The 19,011-nt window shown below is 57.7% G+C and overlaps 1 protein-coding gene across 4 annotated transcripts; it reads left to right on the forward strand.

The window, feature by feature from the left end:
- Positions 1-11: 11 nt before the first annotated feature.
- LOC135978410 (kinesin-like protein KIF21B) lies at positions 12-12,301 on the forward strand. 4 transcript variants are annotated; one of them, XM_065579355.1, is made up of 9 exons: positions 12-535; positions 940-1,503; positions 2,102-2,237; positions 2,727-2,907; positions 4,356-4,520; positions 5,325-5,442; positions 6,508-6,678; positions 8,199-8,398; positions 9,778-9,967. In XM_065579355.1, the coding sequence occupies exons 4-9, from the start codon at positions 2,741-2,743 to the stop codon at positions 9,830-9,832; spliced, it is 876 nt and encodes a 291-aa protein (XP_065435427.1). In that variant the 5' UTR covers positions 12-535; positions 940-1,503; positions 2,102-2,237; positions 2,727-2,740; the 3' UTR covers positions 9,833-9,967. The 4 variants fall into 4 exon arrangements, with proteins under 4 accessions (XP_065435427.1, XP_065435425.1, XP_065435428.1 ...); XM_065579353.1 differs by lacking the exon at positions 940-1,503 and having other exon boundaries at positions 12-226; positions 371-535; XM_065579356.1 differs by having other exon boundaries at positions 12-1,272.
- The last annotated feature ends 6,710 nt before the right edge of the window (positions 12,302-19,011 follow it).

Here is a 19,011-nt window from a genome sequence, read left to right on the forward strand (position 1 = left end):
TGTTGGGCCTGTCTTGTAGGAGGTAACTTCTGGGTACTCATCTGGCTCTGTCAATCTGTTTTTTCACTTCAGCAGGTGGGTATTGTAGTTTTAAGAATGCTTGATAGAGATCTTGTAGGTGCTTGTCTCTATCCGAGGGATTGGAGCAAATGCGGTTATATCTTAGAGCTTGGCTGTAGACAATGGATCGTGTGGTGTGTCCTGGATGGAAGCTGGAGGCATGTAGGTAAGTGTAGCGGTCAGTAGGTTTCCGGTATAGGGTGGTATTGATTAGTTTTTTTAGTTTATTAGATTATTAGACTATTAGATTAGTAATTTGTTAGTCTCTAAGGTGCCACAAGTACTCCTGTTCTTCTTTTTGCGGATACAGACTAACACGGCTGTTACTCTGAAACCTGTCATTATGCAAGGCACTGCATTTAGCCGTATGGAATGGAAATCCATCAACCCCATGAAAAAACTCGTACAGATACAGACAAACATCATCTTCCTTTCCAAATGCAAGCAGATGGACCTCATACCAAAAGGACTAAAGGTAAAAAATCCATTACAATCTACATATCACACAGACTATGCTGAGAGACTGTGTCACACACTCTCAAAGAAACTGCGAAACCACCTGATCAGCATCCTATACAGCAAACAGGGAAAGATTAAGAATGAGCTCTCAGAACTGGATACTCTCATAAGAAACCAACCTTCCACACAAACTTCCTCATGGATAGACTTTACAAAAACTAGACACGCCATTTACAAGACAAACTTTGCCTCTCTACAAAGGAAAAAGGACACTAAACTATCTAAACTGCTACATGCCACAAGCAGCCACAACAGTAGTTCCCTTAACCCACCCAGCAATATTGTTAATCTTTCCAGCTATACTCTTAGCCCAGCAGAAGAGTCTGTCCTATCTCGGGGCCTCTCCTTTTGTCCCTCCAGACCCATGAATATGATACAGTTCTGCGGTGACCTAGAATCCTACTTTCGACGTCTCCGACTCAAAGAATATTTCCAACATACCTCTGAACAGCATACTAACCCACAGAATCCTCCCTACCAGCACTACAAAAAAAAAGGATTCTGCATGGACTCCTCCGGACGGTCGAAACAACAGACTGGATTTCTACATAGATTGCTTCCGTCGACGTGCAAAGGCTGAAATTGTGGAAAAGCAACATCACTTGCCACATAACCTCAGCCATGCTGAACACAACGCCATCTACAGCCTCAGAAACAACCCTGACATCATAATCAAAAAGGCTGACAAAGGAGGTGCTGTCGTCATCATGAATAAATTGGAATATGACCAGGAGGCTGCTAGACAGCTCTCTAACACCACATTCTACAGGCCATTATCCTCTGATCCCACTGAGGATTACCTAAAGAAACTACACCATCTGCTAAAAAACTCCCTGACAAAGCACAGGAACAAATCCGTTCCCAGCTCTGCCATTGATTCGATTGTGACCTGTTAAAAATCCCTTCCCCATCTGCCAAAGCAGGGTGAAGCTCATTGCAAAACCGGAGTGGGTCAGATGGAGAGAGGGCGCTTCCCCCCCGCTGGCCACAGGGTGGTGCCCTTATGCCCCACACAGCACAGCTGGAGCAGGGCCCCAGTTTGTTCAAGCCTGGAGGTTCTGGGGGTTGGGTCCGGAGCCAGCCTGTCCTTGCTAGTTTCTGACTCCACAGGGGATGGGGCAGCGTGTGCCATGCAGCAGCCTGGACTCTGTTGGCTTTGGGATCTTGCCTGGATGGGGCACAGGGGCCACCCACAGCTCTCACAGGGGGGTGGGGGGGTCGCTCATCTGTGCCAGCAGCGAGATGGCCAGGGGGTGAAGCCCGTTCCCTTTCCAAGCCCCTGCCCCAAGCCAAGGCAGGGTCTGCATGAGTCCCTGAGCCCTTAGCACCAACGGGGTGTGACCTGCCCCGGGGGGCCTGTCTGGGGAGCAGGCTGCCCAGCAGCTTCTGTCTGTGGTTTGCTTTGCTCCGGAGCCCCACTAGCAGGCCCTGGCAGCCTGGTGGGGCGGGATCTGGCTTCGTCCTGGGTCACCCAGCCAGCGCCCTCCTGCTGACGCCCTTGCTCTCTCTCTCCCACGGAAAGGGCCTCATTAACCCCGTGGGCGGTGCCAGGAGCGCCCGGACAGCCCCGCTGCAGTGCATCTCCGTGGCGGAAGGACACTCCAAGCCCGTTCTCTGCGTGGACGCCACCAACGAGCTGCTCTTCTCCGGATCCAAAGGTGCGCGCCTCAGGGGCGGGCCGGCTGCTGAGCTCTGGGTGTGATCATTGGGGAGTGAGCCTGTTACCCAGGGGAGGGGCTGAGCCACCTCAAACTGCGGGGGCAGGACAGGAGCCTCTTGCTCAGACGGCACCGGCCTGCCTGAAAGCCACAACGGGCCGGTGCAGTTCTGGGTCCCCCCAGCAGAGGGCAGCAATGCTGCACGAGTCATTAGGCTGAACAGCTGTGTGGTGACATCCCTGAAGCGAGTTGTTGGGGTCTCTGCCCGGTTCCTAGTGGCTGGATGTTCACCTCGCACCTGGCACTAATAGACGCTCCCCCCGTTGGCAGGTCTGGCAGAGGTACCAGAGGCTGGATGGGCCACAGGGACTGAGCTCCCCTGGGGCACTCGTGGGAGCAGGGGGAGGCGGGGGGGAGGGAGCCATGGGGATCCTTTGCTGAGGACAGGAAGGGTCCCGCAGTGTCATGTGCTCCTGCCTCCTCCCGCAGACCGGAGCTGCAAAATGTGGAACCTGGTGACGGGCCAGGATATCGCCTCGCTAAAGGGCCACCCCAATAATGTGGTGTCCATCAAGTACCGCAGCCACTCAGGGTTGGTCTTCACTGTCTCCACCTCCTACATCAAGGTGTGGGATATCCGGGATTCGGCCAAGTGCATCCGCACCCTCACGTAAGTACCTGATGCACCGAGGCTGCCCTGTGGGCCTGGCCAAGCTCGACGCACTGCCCTGCCAGCGTTCTGCACTCAGGGCAGCATTGCAAAGGCCAAGTGGCCGGGCTGGTCTGCAGGGCTGAGTCTAGGAATGCTGCAATGCTGGTCGTTCTAGCCTGGCCTGGCTCGTGGAGGTTCCGTGGCTTGGTGCTCTGCTCTCAGGGAAGTTGCTCCTCTCGTCTGTTTCGGGGGGCACCGTGCACCCTACAGTTGCTTTGATCAGGGACGGGTAATGACCCATCTGCAGCTGCCAGGGCCGTTTCCAGACCCCAGGGAAACAGCCCCTCTCTCTGGTGCCCAGCCACAGACTGAGACTTGTCTTTTAGGCTTCCCCAATCTGACTGGCGGGAACAGGAGCGGCGCCAGGGTTTTTGGCGCCCTAGACGGGAGTCCTTCTGTGCTCCCGGTCGTCGTCGGCAATTCAGCGGTGGGGGGGTCCTTCTGTGCTCCCGGTCGTCGTCGGCAATTCAGCGGTGGGGGGGGTCCTTCCGTGCTCCCGGTCGGCGGCGGCAATTCAGCGGTGGGGGGGGTCCTTCTGTGCTTCCGGTCGTCGGCGGCAATTCAGCGGTGGGGGGGGGTCCTTCTGTGCTTCCGGTCGTCGTCGGCAATTCAGCGGTGGGGGGGGTCCTTCTGTGCTCCCGGTCGTCGGCAGCAATTCAGCGGTGGGGGGGTCCTTCCGTGCTCCCGGTCGTCGTCGGCAATTCAGCGGTGGGGGGGGTCCTTCTGTGCTCCCGGTCGTCGTCGTCAATTCAGCGGTGGGGGGGTCCTTCTGTGCTCCCGGTCGTCGTCGGCAATTCAGCGGTGGGGGGGTCCTTCCACGCTCCCGGTCTTCGGGTCACTTCGGCGGCGGGTCCTGGAGCAAGTGAAGGACCCACTGCAGAATTGCCGCCGAACACCCGGAGCGCGGAAGGACCCCCCGCTGCCGAATTGCCGCCCCTCCCCCCCCCCCAAATCCTGGTGCGGTCGCCTAAATGGAAGCGCCGGCCCTGGGCGGGAACATGCCTGGGCTGCCTGTCAACATCAACTCCAGGCCAGGGGTGGGGTTTGTGTCGCTCCGCCCCGGGCGTGGAGCTGGCATGCCTGCTGGTACGGGTCTGGCTGGCTGCGCGGCAAGGCACCTCCCTTGGGTGCCGAAAGGTGCTGCCTGGGTCACCCTTGCTGTGCCGTTGCTCCTGGCTTGAGGGGACGTGGGACTGAGCGGGGGGGTCTCATCCTGGCACCACTGGCACTGCATATGGCCAGGAAGTGGCGTTGCTTTCCCCTATAGATGGCTGGGGACAGACGCTGTCCAGCCTTCTAATCAGTCCACAATGGGCTAGATCTTCCATTCCACATTGTGTAAATTGCCCCCTCCCTCCCCCAAGAGTCTCTGCCTTGAGGCTCACCTGTTTGTCTCTTTGGCTTAGCTCTTCAGGTCAGGTGATCTCTGGGGATGCCTGTGCTGGGACCACCACCCGCACCATCGCCAGCGTGCAGGGCGAGCACCAGATCAACCAGATCGCACTCAACCCCACCGGCACCATGCTCTACGCTGCCGCTGGGAACTCTGTCCGCATCTGGGAGCTCAACAGGTCCGGGCGGGGCTAACTCGGGCCCCCAGGCAGGGGCAGCTCTTGTGGGGAGGCAGACGGGTGCTGCGTAGGCAGAGGGAGCAGTCGTTCTGGGCTGAGCGGGGGCCCGCTCCCTCCCGGCTGGAAGCTGTGTTATTGAGGCAGGGGCGGATTTGGACTGGCACCGGGGGAAGCTGCACTGGCACAAACCCCAACGTGGAGCAGCTTAGCTTGTTTGTCTTGGGCTTTGCACTACATCAGCCCCAGCAGCTGCTGATCACGCCCAAGGGGGGCTGAAAGTAGGACCCAGTGCTCCTCTCCCAGCTGCAGCCCTTAGGGCAGGGGTGGGGAACCTTTTCTCTGTCACTGGCCATTGACCCACAGAAAAAATCAATCACGGGCCACTTACCTGCTGGGGGGCGTGGAGGCTTGGGGCTTCCCCTGCAGCGGGTGGTGGGAGAGGGCGCCACGGGCCAGATGAAATTAACTAACGGGCTGGATCCAGCCTGCGGGCCGTAGCTTTCCCCGCCCCTGCCTTAGGAGATCGGTGGACAAGCCGGTCACCCCCTGACACCGCATCTGAGCCCAGCTCCCTGCCCCTAGCCCAAGGCCACAGTCACGGCCCATGGTGCTGAGGGATGTGGTATCCCTGAGATTGCTCCGTGCTCTGCACCCCGGAGCCCGAGGTCCCCACTTCTGCTTGGGATGGTGGAGAGGGGCCTGGGCCTGGGAGGGTCCCTGCTGGGAGCCTTGGAGACTGGGCCAGCGAAGGGCCTGCAGGAACGAGCGCCTCCTGCTGAGCGCACCCCGGGCTCCTGCTTGTAGGTTGCAGCCTATCGGGAAGCTGACCGGCCACATCAGGCCTGTGATGTGTCTCACTGTGAACCAGACTGCGAGCAACCATGACCTGGTCGTCACCGGCTCCAAGGATCACTACGTCAAGGTACCCTGGGACCCTCCCTCCCTCCCGCTCACAGGCAGCACAAGGGGCCTTTGAGCCCAGGAACCGCTGCTTGTGCCAGTCCTCCCCACCCCCATGCATAGCCGCTCTCCCGTAGGTGCCAGCTACAGCGGCTCGCTGCCCACCAAAGGCCTGGCGAGGAGGGGACATACTGGGTGGTGGTGTCCAGAGCGCCCAGCATCGGCCTAACTCCGCTCCCATGGGGGGCGGGAAGGAGCCGTTCTGTTGATCTCAGCGGGCGCAAAGGGAGGCCAGTACTGAGCATATTTGTAAATGCCACCAGGGTCTGAGAAATGCTATGAGCCCCCCAGCGCTCGTGGCCTGAAGGACCTGGTGGCTTTGCAGCTGGCCAGCGTTCCTGTCCCCACACCTGCCAGGTGTGTCTGTGGGTCACGGCGAGCAGGGTCTGTGCACTGCCCCTAAGAGCGTCCTGGAACCCAGATCTGGGAAATGATGGAGGAGCTGCCATGTCTCAAAGTGCTGGGCAGCTTGGCAGCCGTGGAGACCAGAATTCCAGGTGCCCGGCCCAGGCCTCCCCTCCGCACCCCCCGCTTGCTCCTGACGCCTCACGCGTGGAAAGTGGAACCCACCTCCTCCTGCCCTCTGTGGCCTCTGCTGAACCTGCTGCCAAGGAGGCTATTTTGTCTTTGCAACGTGGCCCCTGCCCGCCGGACGCTGAGCTGCGTCCGCACGTTGGCCACTAAACCATTGGAGGAGGTGGAGATTTCCAGTCCCAGCTGAGCTGGGCGAGGTTCGAACCTGTGACCTGTATCTCAGCCCTAGTGCTGAGCCATCGTGTCCCCACATGGCCTCTGCCCAAGGATCCCAGCGTGGCGTAAGCAGGCAGAACCCTGCCGCTGCCAATCCATCCCTGTCTCATTTCACTGGGCCGTGGCTCAGCATCCCAGTAGTAGCTGTGTGGTCGGACGCTCTCGCCATCCCCCTGCCTTGCTGAAAGGGCTGTTGCTGGCCTAATGACCTGAGAGCGACTGGTCTCCTTTGCCACCGGGGTTCACAGCAGCTGCCCTCCGGGCTGTTGCCTTGCAGATGTTTGAGATTGCAGACAGCGTGGTGGGGAACGTCGGCCCCACCCATAACTTCGAGCCCCCGCACTACGACGGCATCGAGTGTCTGGTCATCCAGGGCGACGTGCTCTTCAGCGGCTCCGGGGACAACGGGATCAAGAAGTGGGACCTGGAGCAGCAGGAGCTCCTCCAGGTACGGAGGGGGACGAGCAGGAAGGCCCTGCTGCTGGGCGGGGGGCAGAGAGATGGGCTAGACCCGCAGCGTGCCGTTTCGAGGGCCAGTGCCAGGGTCTGGAGAGAGGACTTAGAACCTGCTGGAGAGTCGCTGTCCAGTCTGGAGCGTGCTCCCGCCATCCTGGGGGCAGAGGATCAGAGAGCAGACACAAGGACCCCATCCCTACGTTGCACATGGGGCCTCCAGGCAATGGAAGAGCCCCGGGGGTTGCAAACGACAGTGGCTGGCAGGGTGGGTCCCGAAGGCAGTTTACAGCCGTGGGCAATGCACGGTAGCCAGTTCTATAGGGCTGGGCCCCACCTGCTGCGGTTAAAGGGCTCAGTGGCCTATGGGGAAGGGGGACAGGTTGGTCTGGGGGTAGATAGCGCTCGGCGTTGTCCCTATTTCGGACCCCGGTGAGTGTGGCTGTCTGGTCTCCGGGCCCCACAGGCCGCGGTGCCTGGCTCTCCAGGTCAGTGGTGGCGCGCTGCAGTGCGGGGATGGCCTCCGGTGGGTCTGGGATAGAGCAGCAGCCGAAGGGGGCGTGCAGGCCGGTGCTGGGAGGCAGGAGGTCTGGCTCTGCCATGAGACTTGGCTAACATTTCAGAGGCCTCCATTGATTTTTTTTTTTTTTTTTTTTTTTGGTGGTGGTGGGGGGCTCTGTTTTGGAGAACCTACCATGTGCCCGCCCGGGGCTGGGTTGTTCAGAGGAGCTGGGCACTGTGGGAGTCAAGGGGAGCAGTGGGGGCTCCGCCCCTCTGAGAATGGGGTGGTCGGGGTGTCCCCCAAAATGGAGCTGCCCAGAGCTAGTCACCATTTGTGGCTGTGTGACCCTCCCCCACAGTCTCTCCCCTATGACATGAGGCTAATGCTCATTTTTCTTCCCACTGGAGCGCTGAGGATTGATGGCAGACAAATAATTAGAGAGATGGGGGGTGAGGGGGAATCTCTTTTATTGGACCAGCTCCTGTGGGTGGAAGGGACAAGCTTTCAAGCCCCACCCTGGAAGAAGAGCTGAGTTTGCAGACTTGTCCCTTCCCCCCCCTCCCCCCGAAATTGGTCCAATCAAAGAGATTCTCTCCCCCATCTTGTGTGTCTCGTATCCTGGTTGCCAGCTCGGTTTGGATTGATTAGAGCTTGGAGATCCCCTGGTCAATCCCAATGAGCAATTGTCTCCTGGGGCGGAGCCCTCTTCTCTCCTGCTGAGCTGCTTCTGTAGCTCACCAGAGTCCCCTTGTCTTGAATTCAAATCCTCGGCTGCTGCTTGATGAGAAATCGAGCGGAGCTTAAAAATTCCAGCTCTCAGCCACGGTACAGATGTGGGGGGTTTGTCTCAGCCCATTACAGAGCCAGCAGCCAGCTGCAAACCCAGCATCTGGCTCTGGCTGCTGGCCTGACCCTGCCCTGGAGCTCAGGGGGCAGTTTGGGTCTTGATGGCCCCGGCTGGCAGCGTGGATCGTGGGCGCTCACTGGCTCTACCCTGTCTCTGTGCCTGCCAGGAAATCCCCAAGGCGCACAAGGACTGGGTCTGCGCCCTGGCCTTCGTCCCCGGCCGCCCCATGCTGCTGAGCGCCTGCCGCGGGGGCGTGGTGAAGGTCTGGAACGTGGAGAACTTCACACCCGTTGGGGAGATCAAGGGCCACGACAGCCCCATCAATGCCATCTGCACCAATTCCAAGCACATATTCACTGCTTCCAGGTGAGGGCAGTGGGTAAGGCTAGGCCCCTGCGGCATGGGGGAGGGAGATCTGACCCCCAACTCACCCCAGTGCAGCAGAGCTGCAGGAGCTCTCCAAACGCACTGTTGCTCCCCCCATGTGGCAGGGCCTGGAAAGGCACTGGGAGCGAGGGATGGGAACAGCGCCGGAGCCGGGCTGCAGGCGGTTTGGTGTGGGGCAGCAGTCGGCTGCAGGGCCCCCAACCCCTCCCCATCTAGCCTCTCGTCTCCTCCATCTCTCAGCCATTGTTAGGTCGCCCCACAGTGAGGCTCTTCTGCCCCATCCAGTTATGCCAAGCGCTGGTCCTGCCCTGCCCCGCCATGCTTTTGGGATGCTCTTGCCAGCTCCTTTGATGTGCCGGGACAAGCCAGACCTGGTGCTGCTGGCCCTGCAACCCTCAGCGCAGAGAACGGACTTCCTGACAACCGGGCACCAGCTCCTCCTCGACGGCGCCTTGTGCATCTCCAATGAGAGCACCACCGCCCCCTCCTTCCGCTCCCTGGCCCCTGTGCACAGCCCTGGCCCCCAGAGGGGGTCCCCGGGTTCACAATGTCGCTGGCACCGTCTCTGATCTCCTCTTTTCCGACCATGTCCCTTTTCTCCTTTCCTTTCTCTTCCCCCCCCCCCCCCCCTCTGTTTCTCTCTGTGCCGCAGTGACTGCCAGGTAAAGCTATGGACTTACGTGCCTGGGCTCACCCCCTGCCTTCCTCACCGCGTCCTTGCCATAAAGGGGCGTGCCACTAGCCTGCCTTGACCCTCCTCCTGCTCTCTCTGGCTCTCACCCCCTCTCTGGCTCTCTCTCCTTTTCTTTCTCTGTCTCTTCTCTCTCCGCTCTGGTCTCAGCTGCTTCTTAACAGTATGAGATTCTTTTGGATTTTCCCCCCATGTAGAGCTCTTTGCAAGAGGAGACTGTCCTCTTGCCCCCCACCTCCCAGTCCCCCAGGTGATTGGATCCAGCGGCCAGCTCGGGGCTGCATGGGGTTTGCCCATCTGACTACTGCTCCTCCTGGGCCACTGCTGGGGGGATCCCCGCCCCATCCCCACTCCCCACTGCGTCACTGGCCACTGCCAGTGAGGTGCCACTGGCTGAGCCTGCGCTCTGGCAGAGTGCCCCGTTACTGGCGCTCTGGGGGATTATCCCGCTGGCGGGCAGCTGGGCGCATCTGCTCCCTCCTTGCGCCGGTGCCCGCCCGCTTGGGGCACAGCGGCCTTGCTCTCCTGGGCTGCAGCGTGATGCATTTGGGGACGGGGGAGTTGGGGGCAGGGCGTGGCCTGTAGCTGATTGTCTCGCTGTGCTGCCTCTCCCAGCTGGGGCGGGGGCAGCCCCCGGCCTTACTTCCTTTCTCTCTTCCTTCCCCAGCGACCTGACAGTGAAGCTCTGGAGCTGGAGAAGATTGCTGAACGGCCCGACCTAGGCACTGGAAAGGCCGGAGCCAGGGCGACTGTCAGGCTCCCTGGCGGGCCCAGGCCCCAGCCCCTCTCCCTGGCTGTGAAGAGCTGGGAGCGGCCTGGCCTGTGTGTGCTCCAGTTTCCAGGACTCTGGGGTGACGGCGTCTCAGCTGGGGCTTTGTGAACTGCCCGCTTCCACGGCTAGGGGGCGTCGTTCCCGTCCAGCCCCACGCTGGGTTTCCATGATGCACAGGGCTTTCTGCTGACCAGGGCGTGGCCAGGCACTGCTTCGGGACATGGCCTTGCCAGCCACGGGGAGGCTCCCAAGCTGAGAGACTCAACGGGATCATTCCAATCTGTCCCACAGCCCGTTCAGCAGCCCCAGATCCTGGATGTGCGAGAGGGATCCTGCCACCTGCATCCTGCTGCTGGCCTCTGCACCTCCTGGGTGCCTGGGGTCTCATTCCTTCTGCAAGCGGCTGCAGGCCCCTCTCCACGCTTCGTCGTTCAGCAGAGCTGGGATCTGCCGGCCGGTACCGAAATACGGAGAGGGCTTGTGTGCTGCCGACCCCAGCCTAGCACCAGCAGGGTGCATGGAGCCCCGTTCGCAGCACTGGCTGTGGTACCATCCTGGAGCTGGGACTCACTCTGTCCCATCTGCTACCATGTGTGCTGCAGGGGCAGGGCTGACTAAGGTCTAGCACCCCACGGCTCACCCCTTTCAGGCCCCCAATTAGCTGTTAGCACCGTAGAGCCAGAGTGCTAGCCCGGTTCCCACTAATCACTGGTGACAGGGCACAGTGTCCACTTCAGAAGCTGACTCCTTTAGCCCCCAAAGCCTTGGGGGAAGCCTGTGGTTCCGACAGGTCCCATCCCTTATGCTCCTCAGGACACAGTAGTAACCCCCCTTCTGAGGGCCCCGTTCTGCAGCCCTTATGTTGGGCAGGGCCGTGGGCCTGCAGCAGGAGACTTTGCTTGGCAGCGCTCCCCAGCATAAGGGTTACAGACCTGGGGCCGCACTACTCGGAAGGTGGAGTCTCATGAGCAACGGGGTGTCCCAGCACTGACTCTCTCCCAGGACCCTGTTTCCTTCCTGGTCCTTTACACTCAGCCCTTCCACCTCCCGCTGACCCCCATTTCAGGTACGATCCCCCAAAGAGCACAAGGGTCAGTTTTTTCTCTAAGCTGACAGCGTCTCCCATGCCACCACCCCCTTCAGCCCTAGAAACAAAGTCACTTGCTTTAAGATTCCAAGGCAAAGTTTCTCTCTGGCCAGAGCTGGGTTGTGGGACCCAGGGGAGTAGGACAAATGGCCTTCATCGGTGGCCTCTTCAAAGGCAGTGGGCCATTGGCACTGGGACTGACCCAGAGCGGGGCTCGTTCCACCCCTCCCTGCCATACCCCAAAGTTCCACCCCGTGATTCTTCTGGTGCCCAGCCCTGCAACTCTTAGCTGAATTGTCCCATGCCTCACCCTGTTCGTCCAGGGGCTCCTCCACCTTCCACTACAGCCCTGCTTTACCCTGGGACAATGCCCAGCCTGGGGTGTAGTCTGTCTGCATGATCCCCACCAGGCACTGGCAGGAGCACTGCTTTACATTAAGGTTCTTTTGGTGATGGGCTAACCTTACCCCTGTCCTGCATTTCCAGTGTGAACAGCTGTAGATGGAAACCCAGACAGTAGAGATGGAGCAGGACTAACCGTGGTCACTTTGTCTAGCTCTCACCCTGTGTCTATACTACAGAAGTGTTGCAAACAGCAGGTGCATTTTCCTGCCCGGATAGGATTTTGAAGATGTTAACGCTTGCTACGGCTTTCTCGCTGTATGGGTTGTGGGATCCATTGGAGCGGTCTGTGTTCTGTGTACAGGAGAAGATGTGTAGATCTTTTATACCTCGATGTATTACTGTAATTACAATTATCTAATCAATAAAATGAATAAAAGCATTAAAGTACATCAAAAAACATCAAAATGAAACAGAGGATTGCTATGTACAGGGTGGGAGATTGCATCTGAGTGATGTTTGTCCATCGTTATCGATGAAGACCTCAACCACTCATTCTTTCGATGACCGGGCTCTGTACGTCTGAAGATGACTGATCAGTCCGATTCGAGCGTGGAACGTCCTGTCACATGTCGGGCAGACATGTAATGGCACTGTCGATGATGTACAAGCAGCTCTGGACTTGCGCAGCTCACGCTTTTTTTCAGCCTCAGCAATTCGCCTCGCCTCAGAGGTATTACTGCCTGTGTGAATGAATGTATAGCCACAGCCTGACTGGGACAGCTGTCCTTCGTTAGCAAGGCGAGTTTCGCTAAGGGCTGCAATGTCAATGTTGTAGCGTGCGAGCTCTCTAGCGACACGTGCTTTTCTTCTCTCCGGTCTATCTGCCGTGATGTTGTCCAGTAACGTGTGCACATTCCATGTGCCAATAGTGATCGGTGTCACTCTGTTTTGTTTTTATACGACCGCTTTTGTGGGATCCCCGCCAGCCGCGGTATGCTGGCCAAGGTAAGGTGAAGCAGGCAATGTTTAAGGCACCTTTTCTAGCCCCTTCCTCATTCTACGGAGGTGAGCGGTGCAATCCTGAATAGGGCTGCTCAGTCGCTCAAGAAGATGCCGAGCTCCACTGCTGCTTCGGTCAGTGAGGAACGACCATTATGCCTGAGCCGCCTGTGTGCGGGTCCGCAGCTACAGCTCCCAGTGTATCCACACCTGCTGCTTCGTCGCTCGCCCATCGCCACAGGACTTGATATGATGTAATAGGATACGATATTATGTCGAGACTTGCGCATGGATTGGATTAAAGTGAGGGAGAGTTGCGCGACGTCAGCCTCACTCTCTCTTCCCAGTTCCTATCTGTATCCAGTGGCAAGACAGAAGTCGAGACGGCTGGAGATAGGGCAGGGCGCAGTGGATGACCAGGACGCCTACGTGTCTTGTCGTGCTCTTAAGCGTTCCACAACGCTTGCTGTCATCGCCTTCCTGACCATTGAACCAGGTTGCCTCATTCAGCCAGATCCAGCCTTCGCATGCAATGGGTAGACAGGCCCTAACTCACAGAGAGTCTCATACTCATCGGCTACCCTCACCTGGTTTAGCCCACTGGTCGAGACGGTCTCCGGGGTGTGGCCGCTGTCACATGCTGACAGCTACTTGGAGCCACAGGTGAGAGCTGGGTATTGTCAAGTGGGTACCAAAGTGGATGAGCTACTCCTAGGAGTACGACTGCTCCCCCATCAGAGGTACTACCCCTCCCTGACAACCCCATGTGAGTAGGTAACCGCTCGATAGCTTTCATCACCATATAGTTTTTGACAGGTTACCACACCCCATCCCCATTGCCGGCGCCGTCCCCATTTTTCTGTGTTTTGCCGGGGGAAGGTTGCGTGCTTGTGTTTTGACATATTTAGAGAAAAAAGTATGAAAGACTAGAAAGAGAGGCTGTAAGGGGTTTGCAGCTCCCTCCCCGTCCGTCTGGGCAGGAGACAACACTAGGGTGACCAGACGTCCCGATACTTAGGTATTTGTCCCGCGTCCCGATTGATCTTCGGTCGGGACGCTGCACTCCGCTTTTTTTTTTTTTTTTTCCTCCGCCGGCAGCACTCGGCTGTTCTCAGCTTTTTTTTTCTTCTCCTCTGACTGCCAGCAGCACTCAGCTGTTCTCCGTTGGTTCCCCCCCCCCTCCTAAAAACCAGAGGCTGAAGGGATGCATACCTAAGGAAGGGTGCATAATCTCCTCTGACTGCCCGCAGCACTCCGCTGTTCTCAGCTCCCGCCCCCGACTGCCGGCAGCACTGGGCCACAGTAGGGAATTGGGAGAGGGAGCTGTTTGTGTCCTTATACCGGCAGCACTCAGTTTTTTGGGTTTTTTTGCTCCACCAGTGACCCCCCCCCCACCCCCCTTGTGTCCCGATATTTTCTTCCTGTCATCTGGTCACCCTAGACAACGCCCCTCGCTATGATACTTCTGGGATACCTTGGTTCAGGGGGAAATTAGCTCAGTGTTAATGGTTCAGGCCTGCAGTCAGACCGAGCAAAGATAGAGAGTCTGTGTCGCAGGGCAACGGTGAGGGATGATCTCTTCCGGCCTCTAAGTGCCCTCTACAGGCTGGTGTCTCGCCTGCCGCTGGTCCCGGTGTACCTCCCAGACCCCGGTACCCCTCTACGTCAGGGTCCTGCCCCCGGCAGTAACCCACTATCTGGGTGTCCAGGGGAACCCCCAACCCTCTAACCACACCTTGCCTCAGTGGCTACTGCCAGTCACTGTCTAGTCCCCGCTCACTGGGGCGGACTGCAGTATATAAACCACGCATCAGCGGCAAGGGGGGTTGGACCAGCTGCCTCTGCCTATCTCTCGGGTGCCCCTCTGCAGCCCGAGTACCTTTTGTAGGTGTAAGAGTATCCGGACTCACCCCTGCGGCACCTCCTGCTGGTCGTCCAGGGAATTAGCTCTCCAGCCTCTGGAGCGCCCTCTGCAGACCAGTGATCCGCCTGTCCTCTGCACGCAGGCTCCCGTGTCCTTCCCAGGACCCCGGTGCCCCTTGCTCTGGGTGCTGCCCCCTGGCAGTACCCACACATGCTAGGTCTCCCCTCCCAGGTGAACCCCTACCCACTAACCCCACCTCACCTCAGGATAAGGCCACTGCCAGTCACCAGCTAGCCCCCACTCTCTGGGGCAGACTGCAGTATAAGCCACTCCTCATCGGCAAGGTTGGGTTCGGACCTGCTGCCTTGGCTTGGGCTGCCCTCTGCAACCCCCAGTACCCCTTGGCCTATTACCAGGCCACAGCCTGGGGCTATCCAGGCTGGAGCTCCCCAGCTCCTCAGCCTTTCCCCAGCCCTGCTCCACTCAGGTATCCTGTCTAGCTCCCTGCAGTCAGGCCCGTCTCTCTCTGCACTCAGAGAGAGACTCTTGAGCTCCTGGGTCCCAGCCTTCTTATACAGGCCAGCTGGGGCCTGATTGGGGCATGGCCCAGCTGTGGCTACTTTCCCAATCAGCCCAGTAGCTTTTCCCTTTGCCCCAGCCCTCTGCCAGGGCTGTTTTAAACCCCTCAGGCAGGAGTGGGGTAGCCACCCTGCTACACACACCCCACCTCAAGATCCCCTCCACCGGGGGGGTAGGGTGTCTGTCTATCCCTAACGCCCCAGCACTCCTCTCAGTTGGGCCCGCAGGAAATCCCTCTCTGCTTGCAGGCTGTCCAGTGCAAGGAGCAGCTGCTCACTTCCTCCATAGTTTGGGTTCCCATGGTTGCCTTTTCAGCTCCCCCATGGGATCCTAGGTTTGTCTGGGGCCTCCCTGCCCCTGACAATCCCCTCTGTGGGGCCCTGGTCGTCACCACCCCCTCCTTCGGGGCAGTCTCAGACCCGGCCCGATCCTCTGGCCTCCCCCTCCGTCTCTGGGGGCTAGGCCGCTTTCCCCGGCGCCCCTTGTGGCAGAGGAGGCACAGCCAGTGCTCACCCCTGCCCACCTCAGGGCTAGCCTGGGCCCTGCGAGTTCCGTGAGGGCACTCCCCCTTCTTGTGCCCTGGCTCCCCACAGGCCCAACACAATTGGAGCCCCCCTGTTGGCTTCACAGGGGGCACTCGAGTCGGTCCATGGTCTGTCTCTGGCACAGCCCTTCCTTCAGGGCTCGCCTGGGCCCTTTGAGGGCACACCCTCTTCAAGTGTCCTGGTTCTCCACAGGCCCAACAGTTCTTTGACCTTGGCACCGGCCTCCTGCCCAAGGTGCCTGGACCCCAATGAGATCCTTGTGCCCTCCCCTGCAGCAGCTGGAGCAGCCTGCCTTGCTGCTTGGCGAGACGGGCCACACGGGCTCTCCAATAATAGTCCTTCATGGTTTTCTCCACCTTCGGTTCTCAAGTCTCTGCATTGGGCAATACTCCACAGTCCTTGCCTTGGCCCCTTGTGTCACGGGTGGACCGCTATACCCGCATTCTCCACCATATGTAAGAGTATCCGGACTCACCCCTGTGGCGCCTCCTGCTGGTCGTCCAGGGAATTAGCTCTCCAGCCTCTGGAGCGCCCTCTGCAGGCCAGTGATCCGCCTGTCCTCTGCACTCAGGCTCCCGTATCCCTCCCAGGACCCCGGTGCCCCTTGCTCTGGGTGCTGCCCCCTGGCAGTACCCACACACGCTAGGTCTCCCCTCCCAGGGGAACCCCCACCCACTAACCCCACCTCACTTCAGGATAAGGCCACTGCCAGTCACCAGCTAGCCCCCACTCTCTGGGGTAGACTGCAGTATAGGCCACTCATCATCGGCAAGGTTGGGTTCGGACCTGCTGCCTTGGCCTAGCCCTGGGCTGCCCTCTGCAACCCCCAGTACCCCTTGGCCTATTACCAGGCCACAGCCTGGGGCTATCCAGACTGGAGCTCCCCAGCTCCTCAGCCTTTCCCCAGCCCTGCTCCACTCCAGTACCCTGTCTAGCTCCCTGCAGCCAGGCCCTTCTCTCTCTGCACTCAGAGAGAGACTCTTGAGCTCCTGGCTCCCAGCCTTCTTATACAGGCCAGCTGGGGCCTGATTGGGGCATGGCCCAGCTGTGGCTACTTCCCCAATCAGCCCAGTAGCTTTTCCCTTTGCCCCAGCCCTCTTCCAGGGCTGTTTTAAACCTCTCAGGCAGGAGCGGGGTAGCTACCCTGCTACAGTAGGCCTTTATCTAGGCCTGCAGCCTGGGGTTTTGCCCAGAGCCCTCAATCAGGGCGGGGCGGCAATCGAGAAGGGGCTGTGGCCTACAGGCAGGCAGGCAGAGCAACAGAAGGTCCATTTGCCTGGCCACTGATCAGGGTGGGGCACCAAGCAAGTAGGGGGGCTCTGACCTACAGTCCAGCAGAGCTGTGGCAGTCTAGGGGAGGTTACCTCTCTGGTGGGAGAGTCAGCACAACCGTCTGGCATCCGGATTCAGGTGGGAGCCAGACCAATGCAGGCCTCCTGACAACCAGGTGGGGAGGCTACCACTCCTGACGTTGGGTTGCCTGGGGTAGGGGAACCCAGGCCCTCCCACTCACCTACGTCCCATCCCAGGGCCCTAATAGAAGCGGAGTGGCCTGCCACTGGGTCAGTGGGGAAAATCCAACTGCAACACACTGGCCGGCTTGTAGTCAATGACACAGCTGAATCTGATTTGGCTTCCCTGGGCTCCTTCCTACACGACCATTCTCTGTGTACATGGGTTCCAGGGTTGTTGTTTGCTTTGGACCACGAAAAAGTTCAAGGAGCTGAGATTACAGAAAAGTCCCATAAAATGTAAAAGGGCTTAAAGCCAATGGGGTTCTCTCTCTCCCTCTTTCTCTCTCCACATACACCACATCTATCTATCTACCCCCATACACCCCCACATCTATCTATCTCCATACACCACATCTGTCTATCCCCATACACCCCCTCTATCTATCTAGCTACATACTCCATAGACTCATAGACTTTAAGGTCAGAAGGGACCATTATGATCATCTGGTCTGACCCCCTGCATTCTGCAGGCCACAAAACCGTCCCTACCCTTCCCTTGACTCTGCTGATGAAGTTCCCAAATCCTGTGTTTTAGTGACTTCAATTGGCAGAGAACCCTCCTGCTAGCGATCCCTGCCCCATGCTGCGGAGGAAGGCGAAAAACCTCCAGGGCCTCAGCCAATCTACCCTGGAGGAAAATTCCTTCCTGACCCCAAATATGGCGATCAGTAATACCCCGAGCATGTAGGCAAGAGTCTCCGGCCTGACCCTTGTTAGCCATTATACTATTTACCTACCATTGCTCGGTATTCCTCAGCTAATATGTTTTACCATTAAACCATTCCCTCCATAAACTTATCTAACTTAATCTTAAAACCAGACAGGTCCCTCGCCCCCACCGTTTCCCTCGGAAGGCCGTTCCAATATTTCACCCCTCTGACGGTCAGAAACCTTAGTCTAATTTCAAGCCTGAACTTCCCCACGGCCAGTTTATATCCATTCGTTCTTGTGTCCACATTAGTACTAAGCTGGAATAATTCCTCTCCCTCCCTTGTATTTATCCCTTTGATATATTTAAAGAGAGCAATCATATCCCCCCTCAGCCTTCGTTTTGTCAGACTAAACAACCCGAGCTCCTCCAGTCTCCTTTCTTACGACAGGTTTTCCATTCCTCTGATCATCCTAGTGGCCCTTCTCTGCACCCGTTCCAATTTGAGTTCATCTTTTTTAAACATGGGAGACCAGAACTGCACACAGTACTCCAAATGAGGTCCACCAGCGCCTTATACAACGGAAGCAGCACCTCCTTATCCCTACTAGATATGCCTCGCTTAATGCATCCCAAGACCGCATTGGCTTTTTTCACCGCCACGTCACATTGTCGACTCATAGTCATCCTCCGGTCTACAAGAACCCCTAGGTCCTTCTCCTCTTCCGTTACTTCTAACCAATGCGTCCCCAGCTTGTAACTAAAATTGTTGTTAGTCATCCCTAAATGCATCACCTTACACTTTTCACTATTAAATGTCATCCTATTTCTGATACTCCAATTCACAAGCTCATTCAAGTCTCCCTGCAGAATATCCCTATCCTCCTCCGAATTGGCAACGCCTCCCACCTTCGTATCGTCCGCAAACTTTATCAGTCCACTCCTGCAATCGGTTCCGAGGTCAGTTATAAATAGATTAAATAAAATGGGTCCCAAAACCGAACCCTGAGGAACTCCACTGGTAACCTCCCACCAACCTGACAGTTCACCCTTCAATACCACCCGCTGCATTCTCCCCATTAACCAATTCCTTATCCACCTCTGGATTTTCATATCGATCCCCATCTTTTCCAGTTTAATCAATAATTCCTCATGGGGTACAGTATCAAACGCTTTACTGAAATCCAGGTATATTAGGTCCACCGCATTTCCCTTATCTAATAAGTCCGTTACTTTCTCGAAGAAGGAGATCAGATTCGTTTGGCACGATCTGCCCTTCGTAAAACCATGTTGTAATTTATTGCACTTGCCATTAACCTCAAGGTCCTCAACTACTTTCCTTTTCAGAATTTTCTCCAGCACCTTGCACACTACAGATGTTAAACTAACAGGCCTGTAGTTACCCGGATCACTTTTTTTCCCTTTCTTGAAAATAGGAACCACATTAGCTATTCTCCAGTCTAACGGAACCACCCCCGAGTTTACAGATTCATTAAATATTATCGCTAATGGGCCTGCTATTTCCCGCGCCAATTCCTTCAATATTC

Source organism: Chrysemys picta, unplaced genomic scaffold (genome assembly GCF_011386835.1).
Source record: "Chrysemys picta bellii isolate R12L10 unplaced genomic scaffold, ASM1138683v2 scaf247, whole genome shotgun sequence".
In the NCBI taxonomy this organism is placed as follows: Eukaryota; Metazoa; Chordata; order Testudines; family Emydidae; genus Chrysemys; species Chrysemys picta.